General features: G+C 41.1%; 1 protein-coding gene across 4 annotated transcripts; it reads right to left on the bottom strand.

The window, feature by feature from the left end:
* Positions 1–9,194: 9,194 nt before the first annotated feature.
* CDKN2AIP (CDKN2A interacting protein) lies at positions 9,195–18,169 on the bottom strand. Of its 4 annotated transcripts, XM_029934187.1 has the most exons (5): positions 17,634–18,163; positions 17,053–17,183; positions 16,128–16,631; positions 11,373–11,448; positions 9,723–9,749 (listed from the first exon to the last, which is right to left on the bottom strand). In XM_029934187.1, exons 1-4 carry the CDS (start codon positions 17,900–17,902, stop codon positions 11,390–11,392), a joined length of 963 nt encoding a protein of 320 aa, XP_029790047.1. In that variant the 5' UTR covers positions 17,903–18,163; the 3' UTR covers positions 9,723–9,749; positions 11,373–11,389. The 4 variants fall into 4 exon arrangements, with proteins under 4 accessions (XP_029790053.1, XP_029790047.1, XP_029790036.1 ...); XM_029934193.1 differs by lacking the exons at positions 9,723–9,749; positions 11,373–11,448 and adding an exon at positions 9,195–9,260 and having other exon boundaries at positions 17,634–18,162; XM_029934176.1 differs by lacking the exons at positions 9,723–9,749; positions 11,373–11,448 and having other exon boundaries at positions 14,506–16,631; positions 17,634–18,146.
* Between the last annotated feature and the right edge of the window lie 35 nt (positions 18,170–18,204).

Here is an 18,204-nt window from a genome sequence, read left to right as displayed (position 1 = left end):
CTTGTTCCCACTGTTGCAAACAAAGGGTTTAAGTTTTATGCTTCATGGTGTATCCTCACTTTGATAACTATGGTTTGCTGGCTTTACGAAACTGTAATTGTTTTTTCTATATCCTTCTGTGCTCGTTCCTGATCGATCCCCACTGCTTTTCACATTCCGAACTCTACTATTTTGTGATCTGGCATTTCTGCTGTCTCCTAATTTTTCTCACTCACTGTCTCTTACACACTCACATACACACAGACAGTTCATTTTCTCTTATGGTTTTGGATTATTTCCTGGAAAATAAGTACAACATGCCAACTTCACACCAACTTTTCAAACTCTGGAAATTGGTATGTATTATCACAAAACCTTATAAACACATAATGCATAACTCATATTTGTACCCAAATTATACATATTAAATTTAAGTGCCAATTTCATTTAAATTTTTACCTTGGAAGGCTTTATCTTTATTCCATCTGTGCTGCTATTGGGCTTTTCTATAGCTCTTCTTTGTGAATTCTTTGCCAATTAACAACTTTACAATTGTGGTCTTTTTCATAGCTTTATAGCATTTTCACTTTCCTACACAAAATTAGTATTATTATGCCACTAGATTTCTTAGTGAATGCAAAGTGTCTTGGGTTGACTTTGTGGGCTCATAATGTGACCCATTGGGTCTAATATGCCTGCTGTATACCTTAGGGTTCCTCAGGCTGCTAAGTGTCAGGTACAAAAATCCCTTTGAATAAGATTAAGTATATTAGACGACATGGGTGACTATGCCTGATGTAAGGATGAGTCCTAAAGAATCAAGTCACCCTGTGCTCAGTTAGGATGTGCCACATGTCCTGTGCCTCACTACGGCTCACGAGCTGTCTGCTGAGTATCCTTATGAGCTCGTGAAGCGGGGTGCTGTGTGGAACACAGACACTTTCTCAGGGCAGGTGGGAAATACTAAATTGCTAGGCTGGTATCAGACTCTCTTGAGACGGACTTGGCCTCAAACAGCAGAACGCTCTGGGGCTGGGTCTCTCCTCTCCCAAGGAAGCAGTCCTGTCCACTAGTGTGCCAGCCTTTTGTTGTGACTTCCATCACAAGTACCTTTTACTGATAAAACAGGGAAGCCTGAATACTTTATTCTTTCGTACAGGTTATATCCGATTTAAGAGCGTGCACTGTGTTTGTGGTTACCATCTCTTAACTGTTGGACTAGAAGAAAATGAGATTATTTTAGTGAGAACAGCTTCTCTGGGAAGTCCGTGGCGACCAGAACATGAGGGTAGCAGCAAAGGGCTGGTTCCACTAGATGTGACAGTAGCTTGAAATCCAGGAGAAGGGAAACCCCAGTAGCCCCGGTGAGGAAAATCCATCATGGGAAAGCACCGCACCATGTTTTTCTGGTAGGTTTTGGTGGGGAGTTTCCAACGCAAATCTCTTGCCTATTTTTCTGTCTGGGGAATAATTGCTTGGGCCACTTTTAGGGAAAAAAGACTTCGAGCATGGGGAGAGAGAGTGCACCAGGACCTAGGAAGCTGGCTAGTTTTAATGACTATCTTATAGTGTGGAGCAGAAAAGAACTTGCAGGAGGTCCTGACAGCCAATTATTCACAGAAGTCACTCCAAGGGACATCTATTTTGGCCAGCACATTCTTCCCTTTTTGTAGTTAAAACATCCCCCTGAAGCAAACTCCTCGAGGCAATGAGAACTCTGAAGAACTATCCTCCCCTGCCTCCGCCAGTGCCTCACCCCTGCCTGCTCCCACTCCCAGCCACGTGGTCTCAACGGGATGTCAGCCCCGTGCCTGGCTCAGGACAGCCTCGTTAGCTGGTCCAGGGCCTACGGTCCTGGGGACACATAAGTAACTGACTTCGTTCTGGCCATATGGCATTGAACTCAAATATGTTCTTGGCTCAAGCCATGTTATCTTGGGAAAACTGAGAGCCGTAGACGAAGTTTCCAGGCCTGAAAATACCATCTATGGAACCCTAGAAATCAGTGTGCAGAACGTCATTCTGCCATGGGGTGTGTTTGGTTCAGATATGGCAGCCTTCAACGTGTTAGACAGGCTGCGTCTCAGACCTCTAGCCTCTGCCATGTAAGCGTGGGCCTGAGGCAGGCAGCTGGGCCTTCAGAGGGTCTGGTGTGACCCTCGCCAACCCAAAACGTTATCTCTTGAGGATCTGGGTCCAGAAGTTTCAACTTCCCTTTGTCTTTGGAAACTTTTGTTGAATTCTCCACAGTTTCCTGACTGTGCTAACTTCATTCTCTATCCTTTAAAAAGGTAAACTTTGAGGGGCACCCGGGTGGCACAGTTAAGCATCTGACTCTTGATCTCAGCTCAGGTCATGATCTCACAGTTCATGACTTCAAGCCCTGCATCAGGCTGTGTGCTGATGGCACAGAGCTTGCTTGGGATTCTGTCTCTCCTTCTCTCTGCCTTTCCTTGCTTGTTCTCTCTCTGTCTCTCTCTCTCTGTCTCTCTCTCCCAAAATAAATAAGTAAATAAGCTGTAAAAAAAGTAAACTTTGATTTATGCAGCTGGTATCTGTGTTTGGGCCTTCATGGAGCCAAGTCTACTGTTGACATTGGTCAAAAAATTATTTATGTACCCCCATCCCCACGGCATGGGACAGACAGGTAACCTAAGCTTAGCAACTTGGATTCTCTTTCCTGAGAACGTAAAGCTCGGTGCCCCAGAACTGAATTGTTTTGATGATAGGACCTTGATGAAACTGTCTGTCTCTGGGGCATCTGGCTGGCTCAGTTGATGGAGTATGCGACTCTTGATCTTGGGGTCATGAGTTCAAGCCCCACCTCAAAGGTAGAGTTTAGTTTAAAAAAAAAAAAGAAGAAGAAAGAAAGAAATTGTTTGTCTCTGCTGCTTAGATTCTCCTTTCTTTTTTTAGCATAATGTCATTTTTTAAGTTTTTACTTTCATTTCAGTTAGTTAACATACAGTGTTATATTAGTTTCAGGCATATAATATAGTGATTCAACACTTCTATACATCATCCTGTGCTCATCATGACAGGTGCACTCCTTAATCTCCATCACTTATTTAACCATCCCCCCACCCACCTCCCTTCTGATAACCATCAGTTTGTTCTCTTTAACTAAGACACTGTTTCTTTTCTTTAAAAAAAAAAAAAGTCTCTACGACCAGTGTGGGGCTCAAACTCATGACCTTGAGATCAAGAGTTGCATGCTCCACCTGAGCCAGGCAGGTTCCCAAGAGACTGTTTCTTGACTCACCGCCTCTCTTTCTCTCTCATTTTACAATTATTTACATTTTAGAGAGAGAATGAGTAAGAGGGAGAGAGGGGCAGAGGCCGAGGGAGGGAGGGACAGAGGCAGAGAGAGAATCTCAAGCAGGTTCCAGGCTCTCACAGAGCTCAATGTGGGACTCGATCCCACAACCCCAGGATTTTGATCTGAGCCAAAATCAAGAGTTGGGTGCTTAACTAACTAAGCCACCCAGGAGCCCCTACTTCTTTTTGTTCTGATTGTTATGGCTAGGACTTCCAGTAATATGTTGAATAAAAGTGAGGAGAGCAGACGACCTTGTCTTGTTCCTGATCTTAGGGGAAGACTTCTCAGTTTTCACCCATTAAGGATGAGGTTAGCTGTGGGTTTTTCATATATGGTCTTTGTTATATTGAGATATGTTTTCTCTAAACCTACTTTGTTTAGCGTCTTTATCATGAATGGATGTATTTTTTCTGCATCTATTGAAATGATCATGTGGTTCATGTCCTTTGTCTTTTTGATGTAATGTATCACATTGATTGATTTGTGAATATTAAATCACTGTTGCATCTTGGGAATAAATTCCACTTGATCATGGTAAATGATTTTTTAATGTATCATTGAATTTGGTTTGCTAGTATTTTGTTGAGAATTTTTGCATCTATGTTCATCATGGATATTGGCCCGTAGTTCTTCTCAGTTGTGTCTTTATTTGGCTTTGGTATCAGGATGATAATGTTGGCCTCCTAGAATGAATTTGGAAGTTTTCCTTCCTTTTCTATTTTTGGGAATGGTTTAATAGGTATTAATTTAATAGGTATTTTTCTTTAAATGTTTGGTAGTATTCACCTGTAAAGTCATCTTCCTGGACTTTTATTTGTTGGGACTCAACTTCTTTGCTGGTTATTAGTCTGTTTAAATTTTATATTTCTTTCTGTTTCAGTTTTGGTAGTTTATACTTTTCTAGGAATGTATCCATTTCTTCTGTGTTTTCAAATGTGTTACATATAGTTTTCCATAATATTCCTTTTTTTTTAGATTTTATTTTTAAATAATCTTTATACCAAACATGGGGCTTGAATCCACAACCCCAAGGTTAAAAGTCTCATGCTCTACTGCATGAGTCAGCTAGGCGCACCCATAGTTTTCTCGTGTTTGTTTCTATTTCTGTGCTATTGGTTGTTATTTACTTCTCTCATTTATAATTTTATTTGAGTTCTCTTTTATTCTTGATGAAGAAAATAAAATAAATTTTATTGATTTTTTTCAAAGAACCAGGTCCTGATTCCATTGATCTGTGCCACTGATTTTTTTAGTTCCATTTGGTTTTCTGCTCTGATCTTTATTGTTTCCTTCCTTCTGCTAGTTTTAGGGTTTGTTTATTGTTGTTTTTCTAGCGCCTTTAGGTGTAGTTAGGCTGTTTGAGATTTTTCTTGCTTCTGGAGGCAGACTTACACTGCGATGAACGTTCCTCTTAGAGCCGCCTCTGCTGCATCCCAGATGACTATTGTGTTTTTGTTTTCACTTGTTTCGATGTACTTTTTTATTTCCTCTTTGACTTTCTGGTTGATGTATTCATTCTTTAGTAGCATGTTGTTTAACCTCCTTGTATTTGTGGTCTTTCCAGATTTTTTTCTTGTAGTTCACTTCTAGTTTCATGGCTTTGTGATCAGAAAAGATGCATGGTATGATGTCAGTCTTCTTGAATTTGTTGAGACTTGTCTTGTAGTCTAACATGTAATCTCTTCTGGAGGACACTCTGTGTGCACTTGAAAAGAATGTGTGTTCTGCTGTTTTAGGATGGAATGTTCTGAATTTATGTTAAATCCATCTGTTCCAGTGGATTCATTCAAAGCCTTTGTTTTCTTGTTGATGTTCTGCTTAGATGATGTGTCCGTTGATATAAATGGGGGTTTAAAGTCCTCTACTATTATTGTGTTATTATTGGTTAGTTTGTTTATGTTTGTTATTAACTATTTTATGTATTTGGGTTCCTCATGTTGAGTGCATAACTATTACAATTATTATATCTTCTTGTTGGATTGTTCCCTCTATTAATATATGGTGTTCTTGTCTCTTGTTAGTTCTTGTTTTCAAGTCTATTTTGTCCCAAATAAGTATTACTAACCTGCCTTTCTTCTGACTTCCATTTGCATGAGAGATGTATCTCCATCCTTTCACTTTCAATCAGCAGGTGTCTCTAGGTCTAAAATGAGTCTCTTATAGGCATCTGCTCCCTAGATTCTTGAGATCTGGTAGTTTAACTTGTCCTTTGATTCAATGCGTAACCCTTTACTTTTTGTTTTGCCATTTTGGAGTTAATTTCTGTAGCCCGAAACAAAAGAATCCTAACTGATATAGGCACTCAATAAATGATAAGATTGAACAACTCTCCTTTTAAGCCAGTTGACAAATGACACAAGAGCCCTTAAGTGGGAACTTGTGAGTCATCAAAACTGATGAGTTAATTTGAGGCCCCATCTGATAAGTGCATTTTGTACTCAAGTAAAAGTATATTTATTTATTTATTTATTTATTTATTTATTTATTTAAATAGTTTATTACGAAGTTGGTTTTCATATAACACCCAGTGCTCTTCCTTGCAAGTGCTCCCTTCCACAACAATCACCCGTTTCCCCTTCCCCCCTCCCTCCTCTGCCCTCAATTTGTTCTCAGCATTCAAAAATCTCTCATGATTTGCCTCACTCCCCCTCCCCAACTCTTCCCCCCCCTTCCCCCTTCCCATGGCCCCCTATTAGCTTTCTCCTGCTAGACCTATGAGTGACAACATATGGTATCTTTTCTTCTCTGCCTGACTTATTTCGCTTAACATGACACCCTCCAGGTCCATCCATTTTGCTACAAATGACCAGAATTCATTCTTTCTCATTGCCATGTAATACTCCATTGTATGTATATGTATATATACACACACCACATCTTCTTGATCCATTCATCAGTTGATGGACATTTAGGCTCTTTCCATGATTTGGCCATTATTGACAGTGCAGCTATGAACATTGGGGTACATGTGCCCCTATGCGTCAGCACTTCTATATCCCTTGGGTAGATCCCCAGCAGTGCTATTGCTGGGTCATAGGGGATTTCTATTATTAACTTTTTGAGAAATCTCCACACTGTTTTCCAGAGAGGCTGCACCAGTGTACATTCCCACCAACAGTGTAAGAGGGCGCCTGTTTCTCCACATCCTCACCAGCATCTGTAGTCTCTTGATTTGTTCATTTTAGCCACTCTGACCATTGTAAGGTGGTATCTCAGTGTGGTTTTGATTTGTATTTCCCTGATGATAAGTGACACTGAGCATCGTTTCATATGCCTATAGGCCATCAGGATGTCTTCTTTGGAGAAGTATCTGTTCAGGTCTTCTGCCCATTTCTTAAAACCAAATCAATCCATAAAATACAGACATTTTCTACCAGTGAATCACTGAGGCAATTCCAAAGAATATGCTTATGGAACAAAAGTCACTTCCAAAAGAGGTGGACTAAAATTTTTTGAAAATGGTAGAATAATGAAATAAAAATATTCTTTACAAATAAAGATGTTCTTTCTTTGAAGCACACAAAATTTGTGTTTTATAGATTTGCTGTTTAAAAAAACAGGACTCTGATTTTAGAAGCATATATATTATGTTGAGCACAGCATGTGTTGTAATGTTCCTCATGAATACTTCCCTTTTACCTCTTTAGAATGCTTGCAATGAAATGTGAGATATTTGAAGTCAGTCAATATGATTTTTTAAATGCCTAGGCTGTATTTAACCATGATGGTTCTAAAGAATGTCCAGTCATGTGTTTTAGTAGTTACATATGCCCTTTGGCTATTTGTCCAGCTATACTTGAGAGTGAGAAATGTAAGATGTATCTCGAGTGCCTGGCTGGAGTCGGTGGAGTGTGTGACTCTTGATCTTGGGTTGTGAGTTTAAGCCCCACATTGGGTGTAGAAATTACTTAAAAATTAAAATCTTTTTAAAACAATTTAAGATATATCTTTCTCTGATGAGGACAAACAGAGGGTTGCTGGAGGGGTGGTGAGGGATGGGCTAAATGGGGGACAGGCATTAAAGAGGGCACTTATCATGGTGAGCACTGGATGTTATAAGTAAGTGATGATCATTGGGTTCTATGCCTGAAACTAATACTACAATGTACACTAACTAACCTGAATTTAAATAAATGAATTTTTAAAAAGATGTATGTTTCTCAGCAATGGGAATTTGGCATTTAACATTTGTGACATCAGAGTCAGGCGATATGTAAATGAAATTAGGTGTGGAGCACTTATTTTATAGCTCTTACCATACCCACCAGCCTCATTATACCCAAGATGCAATTCTAGTCTGTCTACTAGTCTCAAAAGAAGTCTCGAAAAACTGTCAACAATTTGCTTGCCATTGTAGCTGTTATCTTACTTCTGTTATTTGACCCTTGAGAGAAAGTCATTCTTGTTTAAGGATCCTTGAAGTAGAAAAAGGCTCCCTAATTAGACTTTGATTAAATGGCAGAGAAACGACTTGTGATCAGACATTGTTTAAAATAAATATATCCATCTTAATTGCATCAATTCATCAAGCTGCACTCATTTTTAAGCTGTACCACTTTCCGTTCTGCGTCTTGCTCAGTGGCAGGATAGTCATCACTTTTCACTTCTGAAGGTAGAAAGCCAACATTCTTAAGGTAAATGGTGGCAGTGATAGAGGTGAATTCAAATCTCTATGCGGTAGGCAGAATAATGGACCCCTGGGGTAATCATGTCTTAGTGCCTGGAACCTGTCAATATGTTACATTACATGGCGAAGGAGAATGAAGGTTGTAAATGGAATTAATAAAGTTGACCATCTGATCAGATAATCAAGTGTTCTTAAAATAGGGCGATTATTGGGGCGCCCGGGTGGCTCAGTTGGTTAAGTGTCCAACTTTGGCTCAGATTATGATCTTGCAGTTCACGAGTTGGAGCCCCACTGTAGGCTCTGTGTTGACAGCTCAAAGCCTGGAGCCTGCTTCAGAGTCTATGTCTCCCTCGCTCTCTGGCCCTCCCTCAATCATGTGTGTGCTCTCTCTCTCTCTCTCAAAAGTAAATTAAAAACATGTAAATTTTTTTTTAAAATAGGGAGATGATCTGTGTGAACCTAATAGAATCACAGGGGTCCCTATAAGTGGGAGAGAAAGGCAGAAAAAGAAGAGTAGGTGGAGATGCCAGGGGCAGAAAAAAAAGATGACAGAGGCAGGGTGAGGGTGATGCCATTTGAGGCCATGACCCACCCCTAGAAGGGAACTCAGGACTGCCAACAACTTGACTTGAGGCCCTGGAGACCTGCAGTGGACCCCTAACCTACAGATTTGTGTTGGTTAAGCCACCAAAATTGTGGTAATTTGTTACAGCAACAACAGAAAGTCAATATGCTGTTAATGTTATTTTAGTTTGTCTGTTGTAGGTCAAGACTCCTGTGAAAGCTTTGCTTTGATATATGATGGCACGGATTTCCTTAAAATAAGGGATAGAATTTTAATTCTAAAAAACCACCAAAGTCTACACAAAATTCCTAGATCCATTTCACGGGGAACAGAACTGACTGAGCCGACCTTATATTATTTTCTATGTACCAGTCATTCCCCTTGGGCTTTATACTGACAGAGATCAAAAGGGGTCAGCAATTCTCTTTCACTGTTCTCCCAGAACCAACATCGCGCTGAAATTTATGGGATGTCTGACTTCGGAGGTACACACTGTCTTCCATGATGTTAGAAAGGAAAACTCTTGTAATCTTCAATTTATGCTAGCTCAAAGGTAACAACTGAGAGAGAATTAAAGGAGTAGAGACACAGATCAAAGGGAAACTGAGAAAGGGGAGGTGGGTTTACATTGAATGTACAGAGGCAAGCTCGATAATTAAGGGACTTTATCTATCTGCAGGAGAGAACACCGGGCAGACTCTCAGTGTTAGTCTATAGCTGAACTGACATAATTCTTCATCTGCCCAGTTCCTGAAAGTTTCCCCCAAGGTCTGTGAACAGAGAAAAAAAAAATCCTTTACATAACTCAGGTAGCCTTGCTTCACCTGATCATTTGATTTTAGGCTACTGTCTTAAAATAATTCTTCCTATAGAAGAATGTGTTGGGCACAGTAACTCAGGACCAAGTATGCATAAATAGTGCCCCCAGTATGGTCAAATAGCTTAAACATGCTCTTTGACAAGAACAGTTAGAATTTATATGCTATCCATGCTTCATAGAACCAATAAAATGTATTTCAAATTATTGTTTTAAAGTACGATTTTAAAAATAAGTTTACGCATACAATAATTTCAGGGATTCCCAAAAGGTCCACCTGTTCCACAATTCCAAGGGACATCGTTCACGGTGTTGAGATCCATTGTATTCCGTTGGAATGATGCCCCCTGGTGTTGTGCAGTTCAGTGGCTCTGGAGTTAAGGTCCTGATGCCTTCAGAATTTCTTATTCAAGCCCTCTTTGTTTGGATCTCTTGGACCCTGCTAAGGAGTGATGCATTCTTTGATGATAGTTGGGATAAACAAGGCATCCCCACTAAATGAAAACCGTCATACTCCCGCCTCATTCCAGACACTTGAAGTTCATGCTATCGACCAGAGATCAGGGCCACGTGTCCTAGATGCCTGCCTGCCTTCTTTACCCTTCTTCTCTTCAGAGTCTACCACGGCTGGAATGAGAGGATTTTAACTTCCTTGCCGTCCGTCCTACGGACTTCCCTGAAGGCAGATTACCCTCTCCTTCCCTGTAGGGGCAGCAGTAGCAGAATGACTGCTAGAGAACGTGAATTACAGGGAAAGGGAAGCAATATTTTCAAAACAGTATCCTTATTTTACCTAGATCATATTTCCCTTGATTGCTTTGAATGTATTGAAAGGAAAAACAAGGACAGAAGGCACACACACTTTACCCCGTATTGGCTTCCCAACAGCAGGTTATTGAGCGTTATTTGAGAATCCCCACATTGAGTATGGTACATATCTGTGCACACAGGTAAGATAAACTAGATATGCTTCCATACACCTCTATTTTTATTTCGTGAGAACCATTTTTCTTTAGCTAGTGGACAAATATATATATATTTGTATATATATATGTATATATATATATATATATATATATATATGTATACACACACACACACACACACACACACACACACACACACACACATGGTGAAGAGTAAGGAGACGGGACTCCTAAGATAATTTGCTTCAACCACTGATTGCATCACTGATCACACCATTGCCTCTGTAAATTGTCCCTTTGAATTCTACAAATAGAATGTCTAGGAAATATTTTCCAATGACTATTTCAGATACCTACTTAAGCAGTTTCCTTTAATGTTTACTTCTTTAGAAGCTTCCTAATTTAAATGGTCAAGTATAATTTCTCAAATTTTCCTCAAAGTGCGATTACACTTACTATTTTCTGGAACATAGGAAATCAATATCATGGGACAGTGTGTCTCATCGGTATTCACATTCACTGCTCCAAATTAGAACCAAGTCATTGTTTAGTCTTCTTCAAGAACCCTGGATTTGAATCCCTGCTTCAACACATACTAGTTCTGTAATTTGAGGGAAACAACTCAAAATGGTCACCAGTTTTCTCATTTGCAACATAAGACCAACAATACCAACCCACCTTCTCATAGGGTTCAGGGAGGCTCAAATAAAACATAAGTAGGGGCACCTGGCTGACTTAGTATAGCATGTGACTCTTGATCTTGAGGTCTGCAGTTCAAGCCCCTCATTGGGTATAGAGCTTACTTAAAAAAAAAAAACAGCAACATAGGTTAACCAACAACATACCGTAGGCACCAAATAGATGGTAGCTATTCACATGGGAGTTCTTGCAGTGGTGATATAGTTTTATTTTGAGCTAGGTAATGTTATATGGGCACTCAATTAATGATTATTGGACCTTACGGACTTCTGCAATTATATTTCATAATAAGAAAGAAATAAATGGTTGCTATTTTTAGTGTTATTTAAATGTTAATTTATGTGATGGTCCCTTAAGCCTTACCTGAGACCCACTAACTGTAAATTCTATACAAAAACAGATTAGTTACATTTTGTAGTAAACCGGTGACTTTCTAATACCTGTTGCAGAAGTAAGCTTATCTACACTGGGACTCATGCTTGTGAATCTCCCTTCCGCTCATGGTCCAAAGAGGTTCTGCAGGAATTAAGGGAGAAGGGACTCAATGGTAGCCACTGTCCTTGAACTGTATACAGTCCTGCTCCTGTCTTACATGCCCAGGGCTCCCATTTTTCTTTGAGGCTATATGGCTAAAGTTTGAAAACCACTGATTACATATTCAGAACTAGAGTTTTATCATGTCAGTGTCCAAGCCCTGCTAAACTGATTTACATGACAACAGTCATAAGGAAAACTAGGAGATTCTTACCATTTGATATGTCTTTATATTCCTTTTCCAGTTATATACATTCCACTTCTATAGAATAGTTTTATAGTTCAGTGTATTTACTGTTTGTTGAGATAGTTTGGTTGCTTCCTGATGACTGCCAAGGACTCTGATTCTACTCATAAAAATTTCTAAATCACAGAAGGCATTTGATTGCTTCCTGTTACATACTGGCATATGTACTATCTTTTTATTTTTTTTAATTTTTAATGTTTACGTGTGTGTGTGTGAGAGAGAGGAGAGAGAGAGAGAGAGAGAGAGAGAGAGAGAGAGAGAGAAAGCAAGCGAGAGAGCTGGCAGGAGAGGGGCAGAGGGATAGAGAATCCACGCAGGCTCCAGGCTCAGGATTGTCAGCACAAAGCCTGACACAGGGCTCGAACTCCCCAACAGTGAGATCATGACCTGAGCCCAAATTGGACACATAACCGACTGACCACCCAGGTGCCCCTGTAATCTCTAATTTTTAAAAGAATGTCCTGTATGTAATCCTTCCTTTTCAGTATTTTTTTTTTCTGTTTCCAAGTTAGTTCACTTATTTTTGGAACTTTGCCCACTTTTTTTTTTTTGGCTCTATAAATAGCAAAGAAAGATAGAATTAAAAATTAATGTTCATTTGCAGATAATAATCCTCCTTGCCTTTTTTTGTTGTTTGTTTAAATGATAAAAAGCTACAATGAACATTTCTATTCATCAACTACATTATTTTTCAAAAGTCATGGCTAAAATTGATACCAAGAGATTTGCCAGTGAAGTGAGTCAATGTCGGACTTTAGCACAATTTGAGGAAAAAGCCGAGAAACTTCCCTTAAACTACAATAACAACACAATTGCAGGACTGATCTGGTTCCCAGTTGATGCTGGCTTTGGTTACCTTCTCACCGCCATTCCTCAGGGACCTAAACAGCAAGGAGAAATCTGTACCCAAAAAAAGCTGCACTTGGTAGGAAAAATGATGGTCTTTCTTTCATACATAATTTAAGTTGGAGCAGGCTTTTATATATATGCATACATACAAATACAAATTATATAAATATGTATGTAATACCTATAAAAAGCCTTGGAATTACACATATCCTCATGACAATTACCCTAGCCAACAAAGCAGTGGCAGGCCCCAAGAATTTGGGTTAAAAATTCCAACACTATCCTTCAGAGTCAACTAACTTTACTGTTAAAAAAAATCCTGATTTTAGTACCATTAAGGAAAATCAGTTTTAGAACATCATCTCACTGCAGTAATTTAAAAATGAAATTCAGTATTTCCCATCTTGATAATTTTATTCACTCAACTAGATTGCAAATTATTTTAAGGAGTTGAGAATATTCAAAACATGTTAAGTACTAAGGAGAAGAATTAATAAGCAGAAGAGCTACTGATGTGACTCATTCCAAGGAAATGAGGCTTTGGAAAGATGTTCTGTCACTTAATAAAACCCGCAGAAACCTACAACCTGGGAGTTTCAGAGATTTTAGCATTTAGAGATATGAGAAAGACAACGTAGGTTCTGCAGACCATCAGATACAGGCTTGAATTCAGGTTTTGACCAAATTACTTTGTTTCACCTGAAATATGATCCAAATAAGAATGCTCATAAAGTTGTGAAGAAATACATAAATAAGCAATAAACTATAGTAGAGTGTGTACGATTGCCTTTAATCCTCACAGTTCTTTGAGACAGCTGATTGTCTTCATTTACAGATGAAGCTAAAAGGATGAATTCCCAAAGGGAGCCAAGGCTCTATCTCAAGAATAACAGATTCCTACCAAAGCTTGTCTTCTGCATTACAGTCTCGAACGATTGTAAAATCTGCATTTCTCTTCTATCTGGGAGTCTTTACGTTTTGACTAAGAGTTATTTTATAAGTTCTTAATAAGGCTGGAGCACATGTTTATAAATTAAACCATGCTTTTACACTAAGCTACTTCCTCCAACTCTACCAAATCAAAAGGTTACTATAAATAAAAATTTCTAAAAATATTTATATTAACTTGAAACAAGCCAATTTAGGAAAATACCAAACCACCTAACTAGATACATTACAGAAACTTATCCTTTGTAATGTTTGGCTTTTCTGGCAATCACTGTCCCACAAAATACACACTCCAAGATGGAGGAAAGTCAAGTAAGTAGAAGTGCTTTTGTAACACTCACGTTACTGCTTCTCACAACTTATAAAGGCAACCCATTTACAGTAAGTGGACTTTGGTATCTAATTTTATATCCTCAAAACTGAATCGTTTTTAAAAAGTGTCTGGTAAAGTGAAAGGTGCCCATTCCCATTAAGTACCCTTGTCTATTTCTAGAATATGAAATAGAAATACTTCTTCATACTTATAATGATGCTACTTATGTTCAATTTTCCTATTCCAATGTAACTGGCATATAAAAGGTCATTTCTCGATTTTTCTGTGTATTATTGCCACCAATGCTCAATGTACAGCAGCTAGACAGAAGGCCAGAAAGAGCATATTCTGGGCCAGAGTGTGAAGAAAAATGATAGAACATAGAAGAGAGTAATACAATCAGAATGTCAGACACAGGATTCCACTGCATTACTAACAAATGTAATTCAACTGAAAAGTTCAGTAGGACTCAGCACGGCCCTTCGTTTCCCAGTATTCTAGGATTATAAATACAGAAACCATCTCGTTCTAGATTTGCAAATGGTAATTTCTCTATCCGTAAAAAGTTGTGTATCAGCTATGAAAAACTACCTGATTGTAATCTATAACAACCAGTAGTGGGAAGCCCATTGGCAGGAATTGGTTCTGACTCAGAGGGTGGGGGGAAAAAAACCACGACTTCTTGAAAAGGTAAAATAGCTTAAAGCATTTAATATCTAAACAAATCAATCTGTTAATAGTCACAAAATATGCTTAATATAGAAACCCACATTTATGTCTTTAAGAAAAAGTGTAAATTGTATTTTACCTCAAACATAAATTAACCCACTTAAAGAATCTGCAGTGGTCAAAACCATGGTGAATTTTAAACAACTTCAGAATAAAATAACCTTAAGTACTTTATACTGCTTTATATCTAAAAAATGCTTACAACTTCTCATAAAAATAGTCTGAGGCAACTATTTTTTCTTTTATTCTTTAACAGACATGTTCAGTATCGTGGGCAACATTCTTAAAACCTTAAGCTTCACAGACTTTCAGACATTCAAATACCATGGTCCCCTGTACTTTGATGTGGAGGTTTATTCAGCTAGGGGGCGGAAAAAGCATGGTAGACAACTTAATACGTTTTCACCAAATTGAAAGCAGTACAAAAGTTTTAAGATTCTACAGAACTACACATCGTACCTAACGGATCATTAAAAATAGAAGACAGTATTTTCTTCAGCAAATAAAACAGCATACTGGTATGCTGTTAATGCATACTTTGTAATATGTACTGTCATTCATAAATTATTTACAACCTCTACTGTGTGAAGAGAACTAGAATGTAAATTGTCTGCAAAACTGGAAAAAAGCAATACAAAATTTGTGAAAGCCTGTGTTTCATCTTATACAAAAGGAAGCCAGTTTTTCTCTTCAAATACCAGACGTCAGATGCAGTGGTATTTTGGACAAATTACAGTAACTCTTGAGGATGTTTCAACGCTGGAGGTAAGTTTACAGGCCTTGCCTCTTCATCAAGGAGGACTAGGTCTTCTATTTCGCTGCCTCTGTATTTCCTCTTACAGATCTTTACCACTACTTTCTTCTTGAGAAATAACTTCAGTGCTTCTCTTGATGCAACGGCTTTTGCATTCTCTTTGCTTTTTCCACAGCCGGTGCCCAAATACACAGACTTGCATCTCAATTCACAGACGATACTTTCTTGAGAACTTTTATTCTGAGGCAGATCTGCCAGTTCTTTTAGCGGAACAAAAAACACATCCAGTGTGGCCTTCAGAGCCTCAATAGCTGCGTTGAGGAGCTCTCCATGATTCACGTTGGGACTAAAGCCGCCAACTGCCACCAGCTTCCACGCCACCGTTTTGTACAGTCTGTTGAAAAAAGGCTGTTTCTGCTTCACATCTTCATTGGTTAACTTGCAACAAGAGAACTTAACCGAACTCTCGCTTGACTGTGAAGAACTTTTGGAAGGCAACTGGGATGTGCTCGTCTGAGAACTACTCTTAGAGGCCAGCTGGGACACACCTGCTAAGGAAGTGCTTTTGGAAACTAGAGCTGCACTGGTTTGGGAGCTGCTCTTGGAAGCTAACAGCGATGCAGCCACCTGCGAAGTGCTTTTGGAAGTCAGCAGCGCTGCGGGTGTCGATGTGCCGCTCTTGGGGGTCAGCAAGGATATGCCTGCTGGGGAACTATTTTTAGAAGCTGACGTGGAAACGCTGGCCTCAGAACTGGTTTTGGAAGGTAACCCACCTGAAGCTGTCTCTGAACTCGGTTTAGAAGACAACAGCAGCAACTCACCTTCTACGCTTCCGGAGCAGCCCAACAAGGGCACCTCGATCTCGGAGATGCTCTGAGAGGCTGAGACTGAAGAGCCTTCCACAGCACTCTTTTTGGGGGATCCGCTCTGTTGGCTGGAATCGGCAGACTGGGTCACATGACTATTCACGCTGGATTTCAACAACGAAGAAACGAAGGCTGCGGAGCCATGCTTCTCTGGAGCTTCTGATTCAGAAGCTTTTCCGGACCCTGCCACTGTCACCTGGGAGGACACGCTGCCACTACTTTGGCTGGAAAGAGACCGATCTCCGTCACTTGCAGAGCTATTCTGACCTGCGGTGCCGGAGCTCCGAGTGGAGTTTCCACTACTCTCTGATTTGGTGGATGATCCTGTGCCTGTCGAGCTGTTTTCCTGCTGACCTGATGCACGTTCTGTTTTGGCAGAAATCTTCGCATGATCTTGCTCAACCGCGGAATTGGTTTTCCCTTCTAGGATTCGTTTTTTCGCTGGCTCTTCTACCCCTTCTAAAAAGAAGGAAAACAGATATGTGACTAAGTCTAGCTCATTGAGTTCAGCTGACAGTTTACAAGACAGAAACTTGTTCCAAGGCACGCATAAGGCAAAAGTATTTCAGGACTTGCAGTTTCTTTAAGAAGTGGGGAATAACTTCATTAATTTCTCAAAACAGTGTTGAGTAACATCATTAATTTCTACCATTAAAAAAACCAACAGCACAGACAACACGTGACACTTGAAAATCTAAAGCAGTCAAAGGAAACTATCAAACACACAGACACACGATTTAGGCATAACATTCCAACTTGATTAATAACAGCGTGTAATTCTAGCTCGTTAAAACATGAACAACAACAGTAATTCCTAATTACATCAAACTTATGTTCTAAACTCCTATGTATGTTATGTTCACATCTATGATCTGCTAACCATTGCTACTCGATATCCCTCTTTTCTTCACCTTGGCAACCAGTTCGTCTCTTGTGGTATGGATTGGAGCACCTGTCACTTTGATGCCTTCAGCCATACTAAGTATTTTATCCATAACTTTTTGTGGGTACCTGAAAAAAGAAAAAGACACTTTCAAAAAGTGTTTCCTTCCAGCTACTCCGGCTGCTGTGCCAAAACAGGCCACAGGGCCGGCATTTCCTGGTCGTGATCAACAAAGTGTACCAACCGCCCGGAACTTTCGGTTTCCTGGAACCCCAGAAACAAATGTCCAGAGTCTGGGAGGCGGGGTCCTCGCTGCCCAACTCTGAAATTCAGGGTCCGTCCACGAGAGCGACGTCAACCAACGACCCCACCGGCAGCCCCCCGCCAGCGCGGAGTGGGGGGGGCCGGCTGTTAATCACGTCGGCTTCTGGCCGAGACGCCCTTCTCCCCCTCGGAGGGCGGCCAGTCCCGCAGATTCCCGCGCTTCGCAACTTCCCTTCCGCGCCGAGGCTCCGGGCCGCAGCCCAGGGGCCACAGACCAAACGGGGAGAGCCGGCGGGGGCCGCTTCCTCACTCACCGGCACCCGAGGAAGACGTGGTTCGCCCAGGCCATGGAGAAGGAGATGAGCTGCTGCAGCTGCCTATTGCGGCTGCCGCTCTCGGCGTCCGCAGCTTCCTCCGCGCCGGCGGCAGCGCCGCCAGCCGGGGCCAGGTCCCCGGCGTTGCGGAGCAGAAACTCCCGGCGGTGGCGCCAGTGTTTGTCAGTCTCGCCGTCGCAGCGCAGCGCCTCCACCCAGGCGGCCACCCGCGGGTTCTGGCTCAGGTACTCCGACACCTCCTGCGCCATGTTGGGCCTGCGAGTCGCCGAGGCCGCGCGCGGACGCTGCACCGGGGAGGAGGCGGAGTGCGCGGCGGCGAGCGGCCCTGTCACTGCGGCCTGCACCGGCGGCCCTCCGGAGAACGCCCCTCGGGAGGCCCAGACGCCAAACAACAGCGCCCAGAGCCGCCGAACCGCCCACTTCCGCCCGCCGCCGGCTCCTTCCCTTTTATAACCTCGCCGCAGCCGAGCGCCCGAGCGTCCTTCCGGCGCGAGCCGGCTCTCCCAGGACGCTTTGCGGCGCCCTAGCTGCCGCGACGCGGCGGCCCGGG

This window comes from Suricata suricatta, chromosome 1 (genome assembly GCF_006229205.1).
Source record: "Suricata suricatta isolate VVHF042 chromosome 1, meerkat_22Aug2017_6uvM2_HiC, whole genome shotgun sequence".
In the NCBI taxonomy this organism is placed as follows: Eukaryota; Metazoa; Chordata; class Mammalia; order Carnivora; family Herpestidae; genus Suricata; species Suricata suricatta.
Note: the sequence above shows the minus strand (reverse complement) of the source record. Positions and strands in the feature narration are given on the sequence as shown.

What these genes read in the sequence shown, in the direction of transcription:
- CDKN2AIP (XM_029934176.1), bottom strand. Translation starts at nt 17,902, where the DNA reads ATGGCGCAGGAGGTGTCGGAGTACCTGAGCCAGAACCCGCGGGTGGCC. An exon ending in CACGTCTTCCTCGGGTGCCG is followed by an intron (nt 17,184 to 17,633) that starts GTGAGTGAGGAA and finishes TTCTTTTTTCAG; the next exon opens with GTACCCACAAAAAGTTATGG. An exon ending in AGGGATATCGAGTAGCAATG is followed by an intron (nt 16,632 to 17,052) that starts GTTAGCAGATCA and finishes CCTTCTTTTTAG; the next exon opens with AAGGGGTAGAAGAGCCAGCG.